Genomic DNA, 20829 nt, shown 5'->3' with positions numbered 1-20829 from the left:
AGTAACTCATATTTTTCAAAGAAAGTTTTTCATGGTTTCTTAGCAGTAATGCGTATTCACATTCCAATATTCACCATCTACGTTATTGTTTTTTCTCCTTCCCATAGAGTGCAACTGCTATTTTTGATTCCCCCCTTTAGGCCCCCTACACCTCAGTCTGACCATGAATATAGATACAGCGCTTATTCTATTGGCATGAGTAATGGGCTGCTTCTTTCTGCCAATATGGTCAAAAACATGAGTGTGCCAGCAGGGTGCCATTACTTATTTTATATGGATTAGTATCCTGCTTGTGAAATGCCCTGATTTCAATCAGAAAAACCTCTTACTATTAGCCCCATAGGAAACATTTCTATGATGCCGAGAACTGTAATTGAATGCTGCTAAACAACATAAATACAGAATGGCATAATTCTCACCACTAGGCCTTTGAATGGGAAAAAATTGTAACAAAGACACATATGAATAGAAGAAAATGGTTTGGCTACTTGCCGTGTCTACAACATCACCATCATGTTTTAATGACCGGAATGCAGGCACACTCTTGGATTTTGTGGTTCGTGGTTTATTTCTCTTGAAAAAATCTAGATGAAGTAAAACACAAAGGGAAAACAAAGATTAAGGGATGCTATTCCCACTGAGAACATAAGGGTAATGAAGTATCATACAAGGCTATCGGTTTAGACAAAATGGAGCCGGTATTGCTACTTTTGGATGAAAAAAATGAGCTGTGTAACTACAGACGGTGTAGATGTAGGAGGGTGGCATTTTTTTTTACCACAAAACACACCGCGGCAAAAGTGTATAAAAAAACACAATGTGTTTTGATGCGTTTTTACATCGTTTCGCCCAATGCGTTTTTTAAGTCAAATCTATTGACTCAAAGGGCTCAAAAATGGTGGGAAAAAGCAAAAAGGATTGACATTCTGCATCTTGGGTGCATCTTCAAAAACGCAGCCAAAAAACCCCCAGAGAAGCAGGCAGAAGATTTGGGCAGGAAAAAGATAGAGGTTGGTGACTTACAATAGGTTGTTACAGAGCGGTTCCTGAGCGTTTTATTACCAGCGCCTCCGTGGTCAGAAGGCAGACTGAACACAGAGTACGGTGGAAGATTAGTTCCTCAACCGTTACTGTCGGTTCTGGGGTCTTCGGATGCAAACCCAGAGTAGTCTATCCTCACTGGAGAAGCCACGTGCCTAGACCCAGAGTGGAGAATCTGTATACTCCTAGGAGCCAGTGGGAATCTGTGTATAGCCAATATGGGAAGAGCCATGTTGCACTGTGTAATCATGCCTGAAAAGAACTTGTGCCTCTCCACCAGAGAAGAATGTTGGTGTATGAAAACCATATACAGTAAAGTTAAAGTGTTTTACAGCAGCCCTGAGTGTGTCTGTGTGACGCCCTGGCCTATCAGGTGCAATGCAATCTGCCCTTCTGCATGGTACCCGCTCCTCCTTGGTTACGGGTCCTGTCCCTTTGGTGTTGCTAAGAACAGGTATACACAAATCCTGAGGAACACTCTGCACCACACCCACCAGACACCCATTGGGCAGCCTGAGGAGAATAGGGCCACCCAGATGGAGGGATGGTAGAAGGAGGGCAAGAAGTGTCAGGAGTAGAAGAGAAGTAAGAGGGAGAGGGCCAGTGAGCAGTGACAGGAAAGGTCACACTGCGGAGCTGGGCTTTTGTAACCGTCCCAGGTGCCAGACGTTGGTCTTGCCTGGAAGGAGCTGGAACCCCGGTTGCAGGGAGTAGTGACAGGGGGCATGGTACTGCCATGGAGGGCAGACCGGCGGCCTTGTGCTACAACCAGGCAGGGACCAGGGCATGACAGGGTACGTGGACCCTAGGCTGGGAAATAGCTTCATGCAGCTCAGTAATTCACCCGACGGCAACGGAATCTTCACAAACCGCTCTCCACCTGCTTCAAAATCGGGGTACTAGCGCAACGGAGGGATAGGACTTCCCAAAACCGTACAGAGAATTCCAAGCGTGAACCCTGAGAGCAAGCTCACTCTGATAGCCATGCAGGTGAGCGGAACCCGAGTAGTTTTAGACGAAAAGGGATCCACCAAGTGTAAACACGGTGCCAAGGGACAAGGCTTCACACCAACCAGAAACGCCAAAAGGGCACGGACCCAACGTGTTCGGACTAAGGCTGCGGGGCGTTCAAGACTTTGGTTTACCTGGTGTCAGTGTCAGCATCTCTGGACTGTGCAAGCTGTGCCCCTTTTCCCCCAACGGGTCCCCAGCCGGCCAGCACCGAGCCCCGGGACACCTTCCCCTACCCACGGAGGGGTTAACATCAATAGCTGCCATTCCATCGCTCCCTGGCGCTCCCCTCTCCCCTAAACGCAGCAGCGGTGGTATCCCAATTTTTACCACGAACCGTGGGTGGCGTCACGAACATTATCCAAATCCACCTTTCCTACCCCCCTTTTATTTTCGAGAGGCCATGCGACCCCGCCTCGCGTCCGGAGACCCCTCGAGCCACTGCGGATCCAGATCCGAGCAGCCTGTCGGCTATCGCGGGGGCGACACATCTGTGATTCCTCTGGACAAAGACCGTCAGCCTGTGACCTGAACCCGCAGCCCTCAGGTAAATACACGACTTCAACTCCACTGCAAACTCCAGACCCTGTTCATGTAGTGCGTCGTGCGGATGCACAACTACAACCCCTGGCCCCGGCCAACACCCGGACCAACCCTACATATGGGTTGCAGATGCCTTAGGCAGCCCAAAGGTCCCATGAGCTCTATATGTGAAGATCAGTAGTATAACTTATTTATGGTAGTTTCAGGACCCCAATACATTTTGAAAGCCAGGAGGTTTATGTGACACCTCTGAAACACATCAGATTGAAAGCCTTAAAAAATAGTCAGGTCTCTGGTTTTGAAACATGCATGATGGTAGAGGTCACTGGGATCAACCTACTCAGTCAGCATAAATGAAGAATCCGGCTTATTGTTCAGCCTATGCTTTCATAAACTGTAAAGATCCACTTAGAGAGTACCTAGCACCGATCTGAGGATGCCCTTTTTTTTTAAGAAAACAATGGACAACCACAGACTGATAAGTTTACGCTGCGCTCAGCTGGTTTTCAGTACTTCAGTAACAAATGAATTAAGCTGCAGTGCGCATGATTGATGACCGCTCCATTCATGCAGGGCTTCGGTTCTCATGATTGGTTGGAGTACCAGCATTCATAGCCCCAGCTAATGGTAAGTTATGCCCTATCCCATAGACAGGAAATATATTCCAAAATTAAGAACACCCCTTTAATTACAAAAAATGCCAAAAAGATCACCTTGTAACGCTCACCGCCAGTGTTGTTGAGTCGGCGAGCTGGAGTGGACCGACTGGACCACACAGGGGACCTGGGCTTACCCTTCAGTGGACGGGGCTTAACTACCCACTCCCACGCCAGTGACAGGGACTGTGGCAGCTGACCCCAAAAAGAGGAGACGGACTCATGTGCAGGCAGGTACAGGCAGGATTGACTAAAGAAGACAAGCAGGCGGGTACAGACAAGAATGGTGTGCACACTAGGAACAGATAGGTATTGGAAGGTGGACTCAGGTTCAAGTGACAGACACAAGAATTACAGGACCTGACAACTAGCTAGCAGACTGATTAACTAACTAGGAACGTTGCATAGACAACTCCCCTAATAGGAGGGTGCCTTAAATACATAATTCCTCTCAGACATATGCTGAGAGGCACTTTCATGAAATGGCGCACCAGCCCTTTAAGAGGAAGGCTAGTGTGTGCGCATGTGTCTTAAGCGCATACTCTGGGAACCTGTGAGACATGCAGAGGCTCTGAGAGGGGGAGAGAGCAGGAGCACACGTGGATGGTCACTGGGCAGTGGGGGAGGATGCAACTCGTACGGGGCAGTGAATAAGTCGTCGTCCCAGCAGGGACGCCAATGCTACACCCCGAATGTAGCATTATAGGATTTTCTAGCAGGTACAAATTTCCCCGGTGTGAGATCCTGGCATGTGGGGTAGGGCCCCACAAACTGCCGCAGCTCCCTTTAGTGATTTAACTAAAACAGCTCTGGCACATCATGTACTGTACAGTATGTACACAGCAATTCCCAAATGGTGACATCATTATACCGTAGCTGTTACCGATCGCTGATTGATGTGTACATAATGTGGCAGCGCTGTTTTCATTAAAAACATGAGATATCGTGCACTTTTACCACTTAAGGTGGCTGCGTAGGTTTGTGAGGTCCTGCTCTACATGCCGGAATCTCACATCCCGGAAAATAGGACCTGACTTTGCTAGAAAGTCTTTTACAGGGGCACTAGGAGCATTTTGGGGCGTTTTTTCTAATTAATGCTATTACGGTAAGTAATGTCACCTGTCTACAGCTGCTCACTGTGTCTTTAAATAAAAATGGTCGCCACAGGCGGGTATCGCCCACCTATGAACTTGAGCAATAATCACAGGACACCTGTATACTGTAAGGTTAGTTCATTGCAAAATATCATAATGAATGAAGAGGTCCTTTACCTTTCAGTCTCTTTCCAAGCCCCTTCTTTTTTTTCTCTCTAGAATAAATGCAAACATAGCAAAAGAATAAGACCAAGGTGTCTATAATGCTGTGTCAAAGAAAAGATTTATCAGATACTAGATATTTACCCTTTCCCAACATGTTGTGTACATGTATGTCACTAGCTGCGGGTGTCTAGAGCGGGCTCAGTAGCTGAGCCTGCACCATACTTTACAGATGCCAGCTGTTGTACAGCCAGCTTCTGTATGGACGGCAGTGACTGGAACTGGCTGTTTCATCTTGCTAAATGGCGCTGCCAATCTCTGATCACAGGGTGTGGTTAAGTTGCCATGGGGGCGGATGTCTGCTAAAGACCCCTATGGATACCATGTTGGTACTCCAGCATCACAACAGACCATGATATTATTTATAGAGTGACCAATCAAATAACGGAAGGTCAAGTCTCCTAGAGGGGCTAAAAAATAGTTCATAAAGACATAAAAAATGTTTTAAAAAAACATATTTGGTATTTCTGTGTCAGTAAGAGTTAAGGCCGCTTTACACACTGTGATATCGGTACCGACTTACCTTCCCTGCGACGTCGCTGTGACCGGCGAACCGCCTCCTTTCTAAGGGGGCGGTTCGTTCAGCGTCACAGCGATGTCACAGCAGCGTCACTGAACCGCCGCCCAATAGAAGCGGAGGGGCGGAGATGAGCGGGACGTAACATCCCGCCCACCTCCCTCCTTCCGCATTGCGGCCGGGAGGCAGGTAAGGTGAGGTTCCTCGTTCCTGTGGTGTCACACGGAGCGATGTGTGCTGCCGCAGGAACAAGGAACAACTTCGTTACTGCTGCAGTAACGATATTTGCGAATGGACCCCCATGTCACTGATGAGCGATTTTTCACGTTTTTGCGATGATGCAAAATCGCTCATAGGTGTCACACGCAACGGCATCGCTAAAGCGAACGGATGTGCGTCACAAAATCCGTGACCCCAACGAGATCACTTGAGCGATGTCGTAGCGTGTAAAGCCCGCTTAAGTCCATCAAAAAATAATATTAAATTACCTGTCCGGTAAATTCAGTCCCCCAAAGGAAATGGCATAAAAAGCAAGTAAAATATCATATTTATCCCAAAATGGCTCAAAATGTAAAAAAAAGCTCTTACTGAGCCCCATGAGTGGAAATAAATAAAAAAGAATAAATTATGAATCTTAGAAAATCCAACAGAAAAACTTTCATTTTTTGTTTAAAAAATAAGATTTTTTTTTTCACCACTTAAATAAAAAAAAAACTATGCAAGTTAGGTATCATTGTAATCATACTGACCTGAAAAATGATAAGGTCAATTTCACTGCATATGAACGTAAAAACTAAAGTAAAAAAAACAATGCCGCAATTTATTTACTTTTTTTCACCATTTCACCGCACTTGAAATTTTTACACCGTTTTCCAGTACATTGTATAGTTAAATGAATGGAGGCAAAACTACAACTTTTGCCATAAAAAAAAGCTATCAAACAGCTATGTTTATTGGGAAACAGAAAAAAGTTATGACTTTTGGAAGACGGAAAAGAAAAACAAAAGCGCAAAAAAGCCCCCCCAAAATAACTGTAAGAGTTAAAAGCATTTTTCTTATTCCAGTACATAAAACATAAATCATACAAAAAAGTCACATTTCCCACAACTAGTCCTTGCATCAGGAAGAAATAAATAACCCGCAAAATAAATAGAGGGGAAAAAAATATCATACTGCGGCTACCATCATAAACATGTCACCATAATATCGAGACACAGGATCATGTTATATTACTCAAATCTGAGAAATACAATAAGTTAGGGAAGAACATCTTTAGCAACTGTCGTAGTATTTTTCATATCATATTTACACTGTGCCCTGTGTCTCTGCTCCTGTGGAGGTACCGGGCGGATCCATACTTTCCGTGATCATATTGGATTCATCTTCTGGGCTGCAGCGTCTGTCCTGAATCATCATACATCTGACGAAAACGTTTGTCTGCTGAGCAGCCGGGTTCTCATCCAAGAACTGCACTATTGTGTCATTTATATACGTAGGTTCCGAAACTTTGTTGATAGTTTGTTCTAAGACTGTAGAAAATGTTTAAAAAAGTAAAGTGTTAGAAATCAGTCACTGTATTATTTTTAGACTTTAAGGCCCTGTGCGCACTGGAAAACGGAATTTTCTTAAGAAAATTCCGCAGGGTCTGAAAGATTACCGCACCCATGGTAAACAACTGCGGCAAACCGCACCCGAAAACCGCATGCGGTTTGCCGCGGTTTTACAGCGGTATTGTTCGCGGTTTTGCCGCGTGCGGGTTGGTACATGTGTTTTAATGCATTCAATGCAATAAAGCACATTGAAAAAAAAAAAAGTAATTTCCTTCTGAGATAGATATTAAATAGATAAATAGATAAATAGACAGATAGAAGAATCGATAGATAGATAGATAGATAGAGGGATAGATAGATAGATAGATAGATAGATAGATAGATAGAGGGATAGATAGAGTCCCTGTGAGCACACGCTGCATTTCTCCCGAGCGGTAATGTGTTGTTCACATTACCGGCCGTGGGAAATGACCTGTGGTTACCTCTGCTGTCTCGTTGCGAGGCTGTATTCAGTAGTGTGTCAGTCGAGGATGGATGCAAGCATCGCAGGATGTGGATTACGCCGGAGCTGTGTGTTTGGGAGAGGTTAATAAAGGGGTGAAACAGGGGCTTTTTTGTGTTTTATTTAAAATAAAGGATTTTTCGGTGTGTGTGTTTTTTTCACTTTATTTACGGGTTGATAATCTCAGCTGTCACATAGATGCTGCCATGATCAAGCCTGTACTTAGTGGCGGCGATCCGCCGCCATTAACTCCTTATATTACCCTGATTGCCACCGCATCACGGCAACAGGAAGAGCCAGGGACACTCCGGTACTGCCGCATAATGGAGGCGACAGTCCCGGGGCAGCTGCGGGCTGATATTCTCGGCTGCGGGAGGGGGGGAACATTAACCCTGGCTCTCGCCCTCCCCAGCCTGAGAATACTGGGCCGCCGCTGTGTGTTTACCTCAGCTGGACGGTAAAAATATGGCGGAGCACACGTGTTTTTTTTTCTATATGTCCGTTTGATTTGTATGTGTATTCTATATGTCTGTGTGTCAGTGTGATATGTGTGTATTCTATGTCTGTGATGTGTGTGTGTGTTTACTCTCTGCTCCACTTCCTCTTCCTGTCATAATGACATCACTTCCCTGCAAACTGCAGAGCAATGATGAACATTATGTCCCGAAACCGCGAAATACCGAAGGGAATAACGCAGGAAAATGCAATGAACCGCACAGAATTTGCTGCCTGCGTTATTCCCTGCGGGATTTCACAATTACATTGCAGTCAATGGAGTGAAATGCCGCAGCAACGTGCGGAAAAGAAGTGACATGCAATTTTTTTGCTGCAGGAATCCCGCAGCAAAACATACAGTTGTCAAAAGCCGCATCGTGCGCACAGCATTTTTTTTCCCATAGGTTTTGCTGGTGAATCACTGCAGAGATGTTATGAACATAACATGCAGCGAAGCATGCAGCAAAACTGCAGGAAATCCGCAGCAAAAAACGACAAGTGAGCACAGGGCCTAAAACCTAAAAACAAGTAAAGATCGCACAGTCATATGTACATACAACCTATTAGTCCTAGAGATGAGCCGATCTGACAGAATTTGAATTTGCCGAGTTGCGCAGATTTTTCCTGGGAATTTTGATATGCTCAACGATCTTTTTGGTCTGCTCGCAGCCAGGAGCAATGGCCTAGAGTGAGACATGGTGCGACAAAGGCATCAGGGACCGGATAGTGGTGGGCTGGGAGCAGCAAGGATGGCCAGAGAGGTGAGAGGCAAGCAAAAGCTATACTTCACCTTTCCGGCCACCACACAATGCTCCTTTCTGGGTCCTACATACCTACCTCGTGCCGCATCTCCAGATTGCTATTAATTGCAAATCCCTGCCGCCAGAAATCCGAGCCCAATGTTCACTCTAAAGGCTACTTTACACACTGCGATATCAGTCCCGATATCGCTAGTGTGGGTACCCGCCCCATCTGTTGCGCGACACGGGCAAATCGCTGCCCGTGTCGCACAACAGCCGTCACACATACATACCTGTCCGGCGACGTCGCTGTGACAGGCGAACCGCCTCCTTTCTAAGGGGGCGGTCCATGCGGCGTCACAGCGACGTCACTGAACCGCCGCCCAATAGCAGCGGAGGGGCGAAGCTGAGCGGGACGTAACATCCCGCCCACCTCCTTCCTTCCTCATAGCGGCCGGGAAGCAGGTAAGGGGAGCTTCCTCGTTCCTGCGGCGTCACACGCAGCGATGTGTGCTGCCGCAGGAACGAGGAACAACCTCGTTACTGCTGCAGTAACGAGATTTGAGAATGGACCCCCATGTCGCCGATTAGCGATTTTGCACGTTTTTTCAACGATGCAAAATCGCTTATCGGTGTCACACGCAACGGCATCGCTAATGCGGCCGGATGTGCGTCACGAATTCCGTGACCCCAACGACTCCGCATTAGCGATGTCGCAGCGCGTAAAGCCCGCTTAAGTCAGGAGTTTGGCTGTGAGTAGGCCCAAGTACACGAGCAGTAAAAACTGGGACCTGCTCACGGCTGGAAGCATTGGCCTACAGTTAACAGCTGGTCAGAGATGTGACACGACAGAGGCATGGAGAACCGCATAGTGGGAAGGTAGTAGTGGCAGCAGCTGGAAAGGTGAGCCGTAAGTTATATCTTTTTTCTTTTTAACCTTTTTCTGTTCATCTACTATTCAGCTAAATAGTGGTTGCAGATGGCCTCCATTTTTCTGAATGACAAAATAATTGTGAGGCACTTAAAAAGTGGAAAAACTTCCTGATCTAACTTATTGACCCTGGGCAGGTACAGTGTGTGATGCCTTAAACTAAGAAAGGTACGATTTTGGTGGCGCGGCGGAGGAGGCACATTGGAAAGTAGGGAATGGTAGCTGAAATTCCCTTAGGAGCTGGGAGATGGCACCAGAAGAAGAATCGTTCAGAATGTGAGCAGGATAACAATAGATGTAGCAATAGGCAAGGTGGCAGTGCATTGCCCGTTGAAGGTATGAGGTACAGTATTCGGCTCCAGACAGAAGCCTTCATCAGGTAATCACCTGATGAAGGCTCTTGTCCAGAGCCGAAAACCAATTTGTGATTATTAATCTGTGGACTTCAATAAAGGTAAAATTCGCTAAATAGTGTATCTTATACCTTCACTGGGAAGCGCCACACCACCTTGCCTATTTATGTCTTAAACTAACCTGCAGTGATTTACTGCACCAGCCTTTCTGCCTGTACCTAGTGATAAAGAATGATAATGTTTGCGCTGGTTTGGGACACAGTTTTACTTTATTAGAAGACTTTTTGTTGCTTCTCTTGCAGCTTTCCCGTGGATCACTATTACACTGCTCTAATCTGCATGACCGTCATGGACAATGAAGCACTGCGGAGCAACAAAGAAAAGTCTTCTAATAAAATACATTTTGTCCTAACACCAGTGCTTATCCTTTTTGTTCTGCCTCAACATGCGCATTAGAAGGATTCGTGATGCAGGAGGGTCAAGCTGCGCCATCAACAAGCTGGCAGGTCACTTCCATTGAAAAACAGTTGGTTTTTAGATAGGTGATGTTTGCTTTCTAAAGGCCCCTTTACACACTGAGACTTTCTAGCGATCCCACCAGCGATCCCAACCTGGCCGGGATCGCTACAAAGTCTCTGGTGAGCTGTCAAACAGGCAGACCTGGCCAACGACGCAACAGCGATCCGGACCTGCAGAACGACCTAGCTAGTCATTGGGGACGTTGTAAAGCAGCTTTTTGAAAGGGAAGTCGCTGTAAAGTCCCCTTTACACACTGAGACTTTCTAGCGATCATGCTGCACAGCGGGAAACAAAGGACCAAAGAATGTTCCTGAACGATTTGTAGTGATCAGCAACTTCACAGCAGGGGCCAGGTCGCTGATGTGTTTCACACACTGCAATGTCGCTGGGGAGGTCGCTATAACGTCACAAAACCGGTGACGTTACAGCGATGTCGTTTGCGATGTTGCAGTGTGTAAAGCCACCTTAAGTCACTACTTCTATAAAACAAGTAAACACACATATAACATTAGATTTTTTTTAATAAAAGTTGATTTTTGCTGAGAGATAGTCTAAATTGTGGGACTTTGGCTTATATCCATTTAGTATCTGTAAGTAAACATAGATAACAGTGTTCCCAGAAATGACAGATGACAATATATTAAAGAATACAGTCCCTGACAGAAGTTCTGTCGCTTATCCATGTTATGTAAATAAAAGCTTATAACCTGACTTTAAATTCATCCATTGGTTTCATAAATTACTCTTTTGAAAGCTGAAACCCTCCCAAATTTGGTTTAGGTTATGAAAATAAAGTAGCTGCAAAGCTGAAATATTGATCATTTAATGAACACAGAAAAGTCAGATTTTGGCAAGACAAAAGTTTTGCCGCCCACAGAAAGTAATGTGAAATTCAAACACATAATTAACTTCTAGTACAAGGATATGTTGCAATACAAAGATATGTTGCATAACATTGGTGAATGAAGTTGTGGTGCTATTAGAGCCATATTTAATAATTTGTGTGACTTCCATGAGCTTGAAGGACTGCATCCATGTGGTTCAACAATGATTCATACAATTTATTGATGAAGTCATCAGGAATAGCAAAGAATGCAGTCTTACATGCTTCCCAGAATTCATCTAGATTCTTTGGTTTTGTCTTCCAAGCTTCCTCTTTCATCCTACCCCAAACATGCTCAATGATGTTCATGTCTGGTGACTAGGCTGGCCAGTCCTTGAGCACCTTGATCTTCTTTGCCAGGAGGAACTTTTTTGTAGAGATGGATGTATGAGATGGAGCACCATCCTGCTGCAGAATTTGACCCCTTTTATGATTGGGAATGTAAGTGGTAGCTAATACTTCTTGATATTTTAGGCTATTGATATTGCCTTCCACCTTACAAATGTTTCGTACGCCCCCTTACCGAATGTAACCCCAGACCATGATCTTTCCACCACCAAACTTAACTGTTTTTTGGATCCATACGGGCTCCAGTAGGTCTCCTGCAGTATTTGCGGCAGCTGTGGTATAATTCAACTGAAGATTCATCAGAGAAATACACCTTCTGCCACTTTTCCAGCATCCATCTGTTTAGCAGGCTGTGGGACTTGGCAAATGCCGCATGTTTTTTTAATTGCGTTTTGTTTAGTGCTGGCTTCTGGGCACTGTTTCGACGATGGAGGCCATTTCGAGACAGAATTTTACAAACTGTTCTAGTTGACACAGGGACTGGAGGTGACCAGGCCTTTTGGAGCTCTGCTGCAGTGGAAGAGGGTCTGGCTTCGGATTTTCTAACCAACAAACATTCCTCCTGAGCAGTTGTCTTGCGGGGTCTGCCGGACCTGAGCTTGTGAAAAACATCTCCAGTTAATTCTTTGTACTTGACGCTGAGACACTTTAAAGGTGCCAGCCACCTCTGCAATGGATCTGTTCTTCAGCCTCTTGATAATCAAGGCTTTGGTTGCAGGGTCGATTTTTGGCATGTTGTCAGAGGTCAAGTTGCAGTTCAAGTGAAGGTCTGGGGTGCTGGGTTTCTTTTTATACAGACCCACTAATTAACCGATCATTTAGTAAGCATAGGTGAGGATTAGTGTTGAGCGGAAGCGGATCGGCAAAATCCGGATCCGCACGGTTTGAGCGGCAGATCCGAGTCCGACTCGGACGCGGGATTCCGGGTGCACGATCCGGATGCGGGTTTTGTTTTTTTGTTCTCTCTCTCTCTCTCCCCGGATTCCACTCCCCATTGACATATATGGGGCCGAACTCCGAATCAGATCCGGACTTCGTTCTCAACCCGCCGGGTAGCCGCCGGACCCGGATTTTTCACTATCCGCTCAACTCTAGTGAGGATGTAAACTAGGATTGGGTGCATTATATGACAAGGCGACAAAACTTTTGTCTTGCCAAAATTTGACCTTTCTGTGTTCATTAAATGATCAATATTTCAGCTTTGCAGCAACTTTATTTTCATAACTAAACCAAATTTGGGAGGGTTTCAGCTTTCAAAAGAGTAATTTATGAAACCAATGGATGAGTTTAAAGTCAGGTTATAAGCTTTTATTTACATAACATGGATAAGCGACAGAACTTCTGTCAGGGACTGTAACATGCTAAGCAAAAATAAAATGTAACAACGACAGTGGACTCTAATTAACAGAATGCCCAACGCTAAGTCTATAGTCAGTGTAAAATGCTTGTATGTATTTTGGAGTTTTGCATTAAAGAGGTAGTTCTCTACTTTGCAATAGTGGTAATATCTCTGTAAAACTGAGAGGGAAAGCTTTTTCTAAATATGGTGTTCTGCCAATTTTGCCTCTGAGCGGCGCTATCGCGGTCCGCTCATCCCCTTCTCGTGACCCCGTGGGCTCCATGACCTCTGGGATCCGGTGATGTCACGTCAACGTCCAGTTGACGTGACATCACCGAAGCCAGCTCCAGTCTCCCTGATTGACTGGGCTGTGGGCGGCGTTTCACCACTCATCACAGCCCAGTGTCATAGCACAGCATGTCACGCGCTCTTTCCTTCACTGCAGAGTGTCGCAAGCAGGAGCGATGCTGGGCTGTGATGTTGGGCTGTGATGAGCGGTGAAAGGATGCCCCTAGTCCAGTCACTCAGGAAGACTGGGGACGGCCTCGGTGATCACCAGATCCCAGAGGTCACGGAGCCCCGGGGTCACTTCATGTTGATGAGCGGATCGCGATAGCGCCGCTTAGAGGCAGAATTGGCTGAACAAGGTTTTTTGAAAAAGCCCTCTCTATCAGTTTTACAGAGAGGTGGCCATTATTGCAGAGTAGTGAACCACCCCTTTAAAGTGATACTCACTTTCGTGTCTCTGTTATGACTTAAAAAAAAAACAAGTGGCAATGCAATTGAAAAGTACTGTTTGGGGTTAGGTTTCGGAACTTAGCAATCATTATGGCCTGGATGGTTAGCCTTGCATGGCTGGAGACTGCAAAGAAGACCTGACACAGAAGACCAGCCGAACATATATGTCTCCAAGGAGCTGTTATTAGTATATATTAGACTGTTCATACACCATGAGAGATCAACTGTGGACTGCACAGTGTGTACCCTATTACGAAGTGTTCTGTGTCAACCATCCAAGTTGCTAGTGTTTGTTGATGGTGGATGCTGCCTGCCGTACTTGCTAGACACTGTTTCCTTTAATGGCAGTAACCACAAAGTTCAATGCCACTGTAAGTAGTGTAACCATCAAGCTCAGTGCCCCAATATTGTAATGTAATCTGCTAAACTCAGAAAGAGTTCCTGATATTTTGTAACCTTCATTGCATTCTGGACACCATTAATCCCCAAAATATATCAGCTTTGGCAGAGTAGTCCTTTATTGTGACAGCAAAGAAGTGCTGCCTGCCGCAGTATTTTTTTCTTAAAAATAGCCTGACTCTGGCATGCAGATGTTATTAACTTTTTTAGGATGCCTTAAGAATATAGTGCAAAATATTACCATTTACTGTGAGAATTTCAGTTAGAAAGACATAAAGAGGCCGGGAACTCTTCATTGGTTCTGATAGCCAATAGTCTAGAAGACGTTCAGTGTGTCTTCTAACAAAATCAACTTCTTCTTGACGATTTTTAAATCTGTGAAAAGGGAAACAGAATATGTTTTGTTAGGTTAACTAAGAGGGATGCACTTTTTTGTGTTTAGTCTTTAAATTAATAACAGGGAATGAAGATAGTGGGAAGTATTTATTGAAACAATACAAAGAAAAAGTGGGGTAATTGCCATAGCATTCAGATTTTGGACCCCTTTAAAAATGGAAAAAGCAATCTGATTGGCTACTGTGGGGAACCGCTTTAGCATTAGGCTGTGTTCATGCGTTGCATTTTTTTCCTGTAGGTTTTTTTGCTTTTTTTCATCCGTTTTATGCAAATAAATGCAAATAAAAAGCTGCTTTTTACAGTACCAGCAAAACCTAGGAGATTCTAGAAATATCATGCACACACACAAACTTGGTGTTTTTTTCCTTGCTAAAATGGAAAACTTCTGCGTTTTTGAAAGAAGCAGCATGTCAATTCTTTTAGCGTTTTTGCTGCTTTTTTCACCATTGAAAGCAAAAAGGATAGTGCAAAAACGCAAGTACGCTTGTTGCTGCTTTTATGGTGAATGAATCTGACTTTATATAAACATGTACTGAAGACAAATTACACATCAAAAGCGCAGCAAAAAAGCAGTAAAAACGTAGTGTACCGCCCCGCGGGCTCGGCTGCGTCCGCCGAGCCGCTCGGATCCGTGGTTTTATGGTGGGTGGTGGCTCGAGCTCCTCACGGACCCGGGAATCACGTCGCTCTGCAAGGGGGTTGGCGCTACACGCTGGGACTTCAGTGGGGGAAGTTCCACGGCCAGGGCCGCGGTGGTTTGGTAGGGGTGTAAGTTCGTGACGCCACCCACGGGTTGTGGTGAATAGATGGACACCACCGCTGCCGTTAGCTAGGCCTCCCGGGGACGGTGTTGCGCAGCTTGGTGTTGACCCCTCCGTAGGTAGGGGAGTGATGGTCCTGGGGGGAGGGGGTGCGGGCGTATGTTGGTGCGGTGCGGCACGGTGTGTGGCCCGAAGGCACTGGTGTACTCACTATGACACAATACACTGGAGCCTCTGGTAAACCAAACGGGATGATGAACGGGGCCCGCAGCCGGCTGCAGCTTCTCCCTGAACGGGTTGGTGGTTTCCGCCTTTCTCCTGCACCTTTTTATATGAATGTTTGACTCCTATGCCTAAGCAACGGTAGTCCTTTCCCCGGCTTGCTAGTTGTCGGAAGAGCCCTGTTTGCACGCAGACGGTGGCCCTTTGGGTCTCTATGACTTGGCGATGGCTTTACCCTGTATGGTTGGGCTGTTGTCTTCTAACGGGTCTTGTGTGTGATAGGTCCTTAAGTCCAGTCCTCAATCAGTTGATTTGACTCGGCCCTGTCGGTTTGGGGCTTTGTACTGGGTATGAGTACCTCTCCTGGTGCTCCGGTTTCCAATCGGTTCCCCGGTTTGGTACCGGCGAGCCACCGCCTGACCCCGGTCCCTACAGTTCCACCAGCTGTAATCCCAGCTCCTGCAGGTGGCCACCACCATCTGCCTCCTTGCCAGAGGTGACTGAGCTCTGACCCAGCCACCTGAGTAGACTATTGGCAGGCCTGGTCACAGGTCTGCCCTTGAACTCAACCTCTCTCCTTGACTGTCAAGACTACTCTCCACACTTCACTAGAACTAGAACTTGTGTGTCTTTCCCGCCTCCAGGCCTGTGAACTCCTCGGTGGGCGGAGCCAACCACCTGGCTCTGCCCCCCTGGTGTGGACATCAAACCTGGAGGGTGGTGACAAGGGTTTCTTGGTTGACTGCTGTCACCTTTTCAGGGAGGGTGTGTGTGTGAATGGGACTACCTGGGACGACCTGACTAGTCCAGGGCGTCACAGTAGCATAGAGACAACCCTGAACTATCAGGATGGTGTTAACCTTCGTCCGGCTGAATAGGTACAATTGTAACTATTCCGTTTTAAAATTGCAATAATTTTTTTTTTTCGAAAAGCCGTAGAGGGCTGAAATTTCGTGACATCTCAGCAGTTTTGGTCCAGAATATATTGGCCAAATTCCAATAAAATATCTCCACCCCCTTCCGAGATAAGGGGTCGAGAAATTTTGGCAAAATTATGCAGCCTGACGAAGGTTAAAGATAGCAGGAGACAAAATAATGCATTTCATTACAAAAATTCATAATAATTAAATAGCAAAAAAAAGTTTAGTTTCTCTTTAACAATGTCTTGCCTGTAAGATTCTTTTCTGTGGCTTTTCTTCTAAAGGTGCATTTAGATGGTGCAAGAATCAGAGAGAAAACGTTTGTAAGAATGCTTCATTCCAATTACTGACTCATGGAAACATTTTGACAACAACCCGACGAAGAAGCTAAGCACTCGCGCAAGCATAAAAATAATCTTTATCTGCTGCGCATCACTCTGTGTGACTAATATGGGATAGTCCTGTTCCCTTTAGTACTCATTGGTCTGTGTAGACAAGTCAGTAGACAAGTGCAGATCAGCTTGTATTTACACTGGTCAATCAATGCTTGCTAATGGGCTGAAATCGGTAAGTCTAAATGCACAATGACACTTACCTCCAATCCATCCTCAACTGCGATGCCAAGTTAATTTATCTCTCTTCTCATTGCTCCAAAGCTTCTCATCTCTGCCAATTCCTTCACTGGATAGTGGCTACTTGCTTCCCAGTGGAAATATTTTAAAGTTCTGACAATGATTAACAAGGCTGTCGTCTATGTGCCTCCCATATCTCAGTCCTAGTCCCCAGAAAATCTCACACACAATTTTTGGTACAAACAATACTTTCTTCTCTGTTCTCCTCTTGCCTGGTTCTTCCACTGATGTTTCTAACATTTCTCTTTTGCATCCCTCATACTCTAAGTCTCATAATCCCAAATTATTCTCCTCCACAATCTAACCTTTCAAAAGCAATCTGCTAACAGGACTCTTAAAAAAAACCCAATAACTCCATTGTCACTACACAATTATTAAATTACTGTCTTTTTCCCCTTCCTTTTATCAAATGCAAGACCTGGGCCCTCTCTCTTTCACTTTTTGCATCAGTCTGTCACTATCTTTGTGCTAATTCTTATCAGTCTGTTATTACGGTAACTTGTGATAGTTTTACTTTTTTGTTTTCATTGTTATTCTTATTATGTATCAAAATTCCTTTATATTTCATATGTATAGTGTCGTGGAAGATTTTTTATATGACAGTGATTGGGACCCAGTTTAGTCTTCCCGTTTGTAGAAGTTATATGAGGCATTATTTGTCTTTCTTAAATTTCATAGAAATGAATCGCTCATGGAAAATGGTGAACTATATAATTCAAAGTAATTATGGAAGGGGATCTCTTTTTTCAGAGGATCATCGCAGAAAACTGAAAAAAAAGTATTCACAACAACCTATAACCAATCGTTATTCTTACCTGTAAGTCACATTTTTCTTTTTTTTGTTTTTAAAATGAGCAATCAAACTATTAGTGACAGATATGATTATTTCATATTCCTCCAAGAGACGTGCTCTGTTTTCGATATTAATGAAGATGGTCTGTAATCCAGAGTTAATCTCTTTATAAAGAGGTTGATTCTGTAATGTCTCAGGTGGTCTATGCCAGTCTACAATACACTTCCGGTAGATGGCCTCTGATACTGCAATCAGAAAAGTACAAAAAGTAAGCTGGGCAAGCACTATCACGAGCAGCCTTTGTCATCATCACAGCTTTGAGATTTCTTCTTATGTAATGAGTTCTAAAAAACATCTAAATGTATTTTTATAAAGGCTATAGGGCCATGTTGTACAAATATATAGGTTTTTTTTTTTACTAATTCTGTAATGTTTACCATGTATCCAGGGTTTCTTTATTTGATAGGATGGAATACTATGTCCACGATATCTATTACTTTCTATAGATGTTAGCTGTGTCCATACCTTTCCCTACCACATACAGTGCAGAAAATGTTCACAGAAATCACAGAACCACATGCCTTTTCTCCTTATTCTCCTTCTTTTAGTTGCTGGTGACATCTCCCCTAACCCTGACCCTCCTTCTACTAATAAATATAACTTTCTTCCCACTGTAGATAGAAACCCTGCTAATCTTATGACTATTCTCTTCATGCCTTCTGCTGTGCCTTTTAATTGTGCTCTCTGGAACTCACGGTCAGTGTGCAACAAACGCCCCTAAACGACTGGCTTTTACTGAAACCTGGATCTAGCAGTCTGACACCACTGCCACTGTAGCTCTTCATATGGTGGGCTACAATTTTCACATACCATCAGACCTGACAGCAGACAAGGTGGAGATGTTGGTCTGCTCTTTTTATCACAATGTGCTTTCCAGGTTATCCACTGAGTACCCTTGCTTATGTTTCTTTCCTTTGAGGTCCATACCATTAGAGTCTCTCTGCTAGTGGTGATAGTGGTGATTGCCCTCCAGGCAAAATTCAGTTCCTGAATCACTTTGGTACCTGACTTCCACACTTTCTATCCTGTGATATCCCCACACTCATCATGGGGGACTTTAACATCCTCATCCACTGTCTGCATCTGCTACTCATCTTCTTTATCTGACTTTGGCATTTCACAGTTTACTAACTCTCATACACATGAGTATGGGAATACTTGGTACCTAGTCTTCTGAGCCTTAAAGTACAGGCCCCGGTCACCAACCTCAGCGCTAATGATCTGGTTAGGTGCTTCAAAAAAAAATTAACCATATCCTTCAGCACATGTTCGCCCAGTCACCTCACAGCTTGGATCCCGTTCCCTCCAACACCTCAAGTTCATTTCCCACTTTTGAATCAATCACAAAAAAATAAGTTACCAGGTTCCTTGCTTCTTCTCACGCTGCTACCAGCAATTACCCTATTCCCTCACATGTCTTTTAGACTCTATCCCTGGTTGTAACTGCCCAATTAACTAAAATATTTATCCTCTTCCTTTCTTCCAGTGTCTTTCCCTTCTCATTTCAACATGCCGTCATAACTCCTTTAATAAAAAAAATCCGTTAACCAGAATTGCTCTTCTAACTACAGATCCGTTTCAAATCTCACCTTCATGTCTAAACTCCTGGAACACTTGGTCCATGCTTGTTTAAACCGCTATCTCTCAGATAATTCTCTTCTTGACCCTTTACAATCCGATTTCCTCTCTTTTCACTTTGCGGAAATTGCCCTCACTAAAGTCTTTAACAATCTACTAACAGCTAAATCTAATATGGTCACTACTCCCTGCTGATTCTCCTGGATCTCTGTGCTGTATTTGACACTGTGGATCACCAGCTCCTCCTCACTGGTCTGCTCTATAGGCCTCAAACAAACCATGCTCTCTTGGTTATACTCATCCTACCTCTCTGACCGCTCCTTCACTGTATCTTTTGCCGACTCCTCTTCACCTTACCATAGGGGTTCCTCAAGACTCAGTCCTAGGCCCCCTCCTCTTCTCCCTATACACTTATTGGACAAACTATCAGCAGATTTGGTTTCTAGGACCATCTATATGCTGATGACACCCAATTATACACCTCTTCTCCTGATATCACCCCCAATTTAATACAAAATATCAGGCATTACCTTTCTACTCTCTCTAACATCATATCCTCCCTCTATCTCAAACTTAATTTCACCAAATCTGAACTTCTCATGTTTCTTCTTTCTACTAAAACCTACCTATACCTGATATAGCGATTTATTTGGGTGGTTCACCCATAACTCCCAAGCAGCAAAATCACTGTCTTGGGGTCACACTGGACACAAAACTTTCCTTTATTCCCTACATCCAAACAGCCACTTGCTCATGTCACTTGCATCTAAAATACCTCAGAATCTGACCTATTCTCACCTTTGAAATGGCAAAAACTCTTACTGTCACTCTTATTCATTCTCGTCTGGACTCCTGCAAGTCTCTACTGATTGATCTTCTTCTTACCAAACTTTTTCCTCTCCAATATGCCAGGATTGTATTTCTGTCTAACCGCTATACCAGTGCATCCACTCTGTGCCAGTCATTGCATTGGTTACCCATTCGCCACAGAGTACAATATAAACTTATCGCTCTCCACAATACTGCACCATCATACAACTCCTCCCTCATCATTGTCTATCACCCTACCTGTAGTCCCTATTCTGCAACAAATACAAGAGAAAAATGTTGCTTCCTGGTATCAGCTTTGTTGGCTGAGACCCCGCCCCTTCTGGTCACATGGGTATGACCTCACACAGGTCCCGCAAGTGAAAAAGTAAATCGATTGTATAATACTATGCTAATTCTAACAGGGGGAGGGGATAACTATGAATACCCCCTAGCTATTATCTGCTCCTCAGCTGCTGTCACTCAAGAAGCTGATGATTTTATAAACTTTACTTTCTTGGATTTCAAAGCCTAAACATCCGAGCTGACCACTAATGGTATGTATAGAATCACCCTGATAGTGCCAGTATAACACTAGCTTTAGGTTATATAAGAAAATCCTGGTGATTGGTTCCCTTTAAGGTTTTCACTACTTTTTCAATATAGGAATGCCTTTTATTTTAAGAAAAATTGCATTTTAAGAGTTGTAAGCCATTTTCTCAGTTGGTCTTTGTTACGCCAATGGCTGTCATGGCACCTACCAATTACTTCAAGAGGGC

General features: G+C 44.5%; 1 protein-coding gene across 1 annotated transcript in view; it reads right to left on the bottom strand.

Annotated features, from left to right (window-relative positions):
• Positions 1-20829, bottom strand: part of LOC142250494 (uncharacterized) — an 83407-nt gene that overhangs the window by 50869 nt on the left and 11709 nt on the right. Inside the window, exons 3-7 of the mRNA XM_075322678.1 lie at positions 17628-17850; positions 14123-14256; positions 6394-6613; positions 4523-4560; positions 493-584 (exon numbers count right to left, since the gene is read on the bottom strand). Of these exons, the coding sequence (XP_075178793.1) occupies positions 493-584; positions 4523-4560; positions 6394-6613; positions 14123-14256; positions 17628-17850 (707 nt within the window). The remainder of the gene's footprint in view (positions 1-492; positions 585-4522; positions 4561-6393; positions 6614-14122; positions 14257-17627; positions 17851-20829) is intronic.

The sequence above is a fragment of the Anomaloglossus baeobatrachus genome, chromosome 9, assembly GCF_048569485.1.
Source record: "Anomaloglossus baeobatrachus isolate aAnoBae1 chromosome 9, aAnoBae1.hap1, whole genome shotgun sequence".
NCBI classification, from domain to species: domain Eukaryota; kingdom Metazoa; phylum Chordata; class Amphibia; order Anura; family Aromobatidae; genus Anomaloglossus; species Anomaloglossus baeobatrachus.
This window is presented reverse-complemented; position numbering and strand designations above follow the sequence as displayed.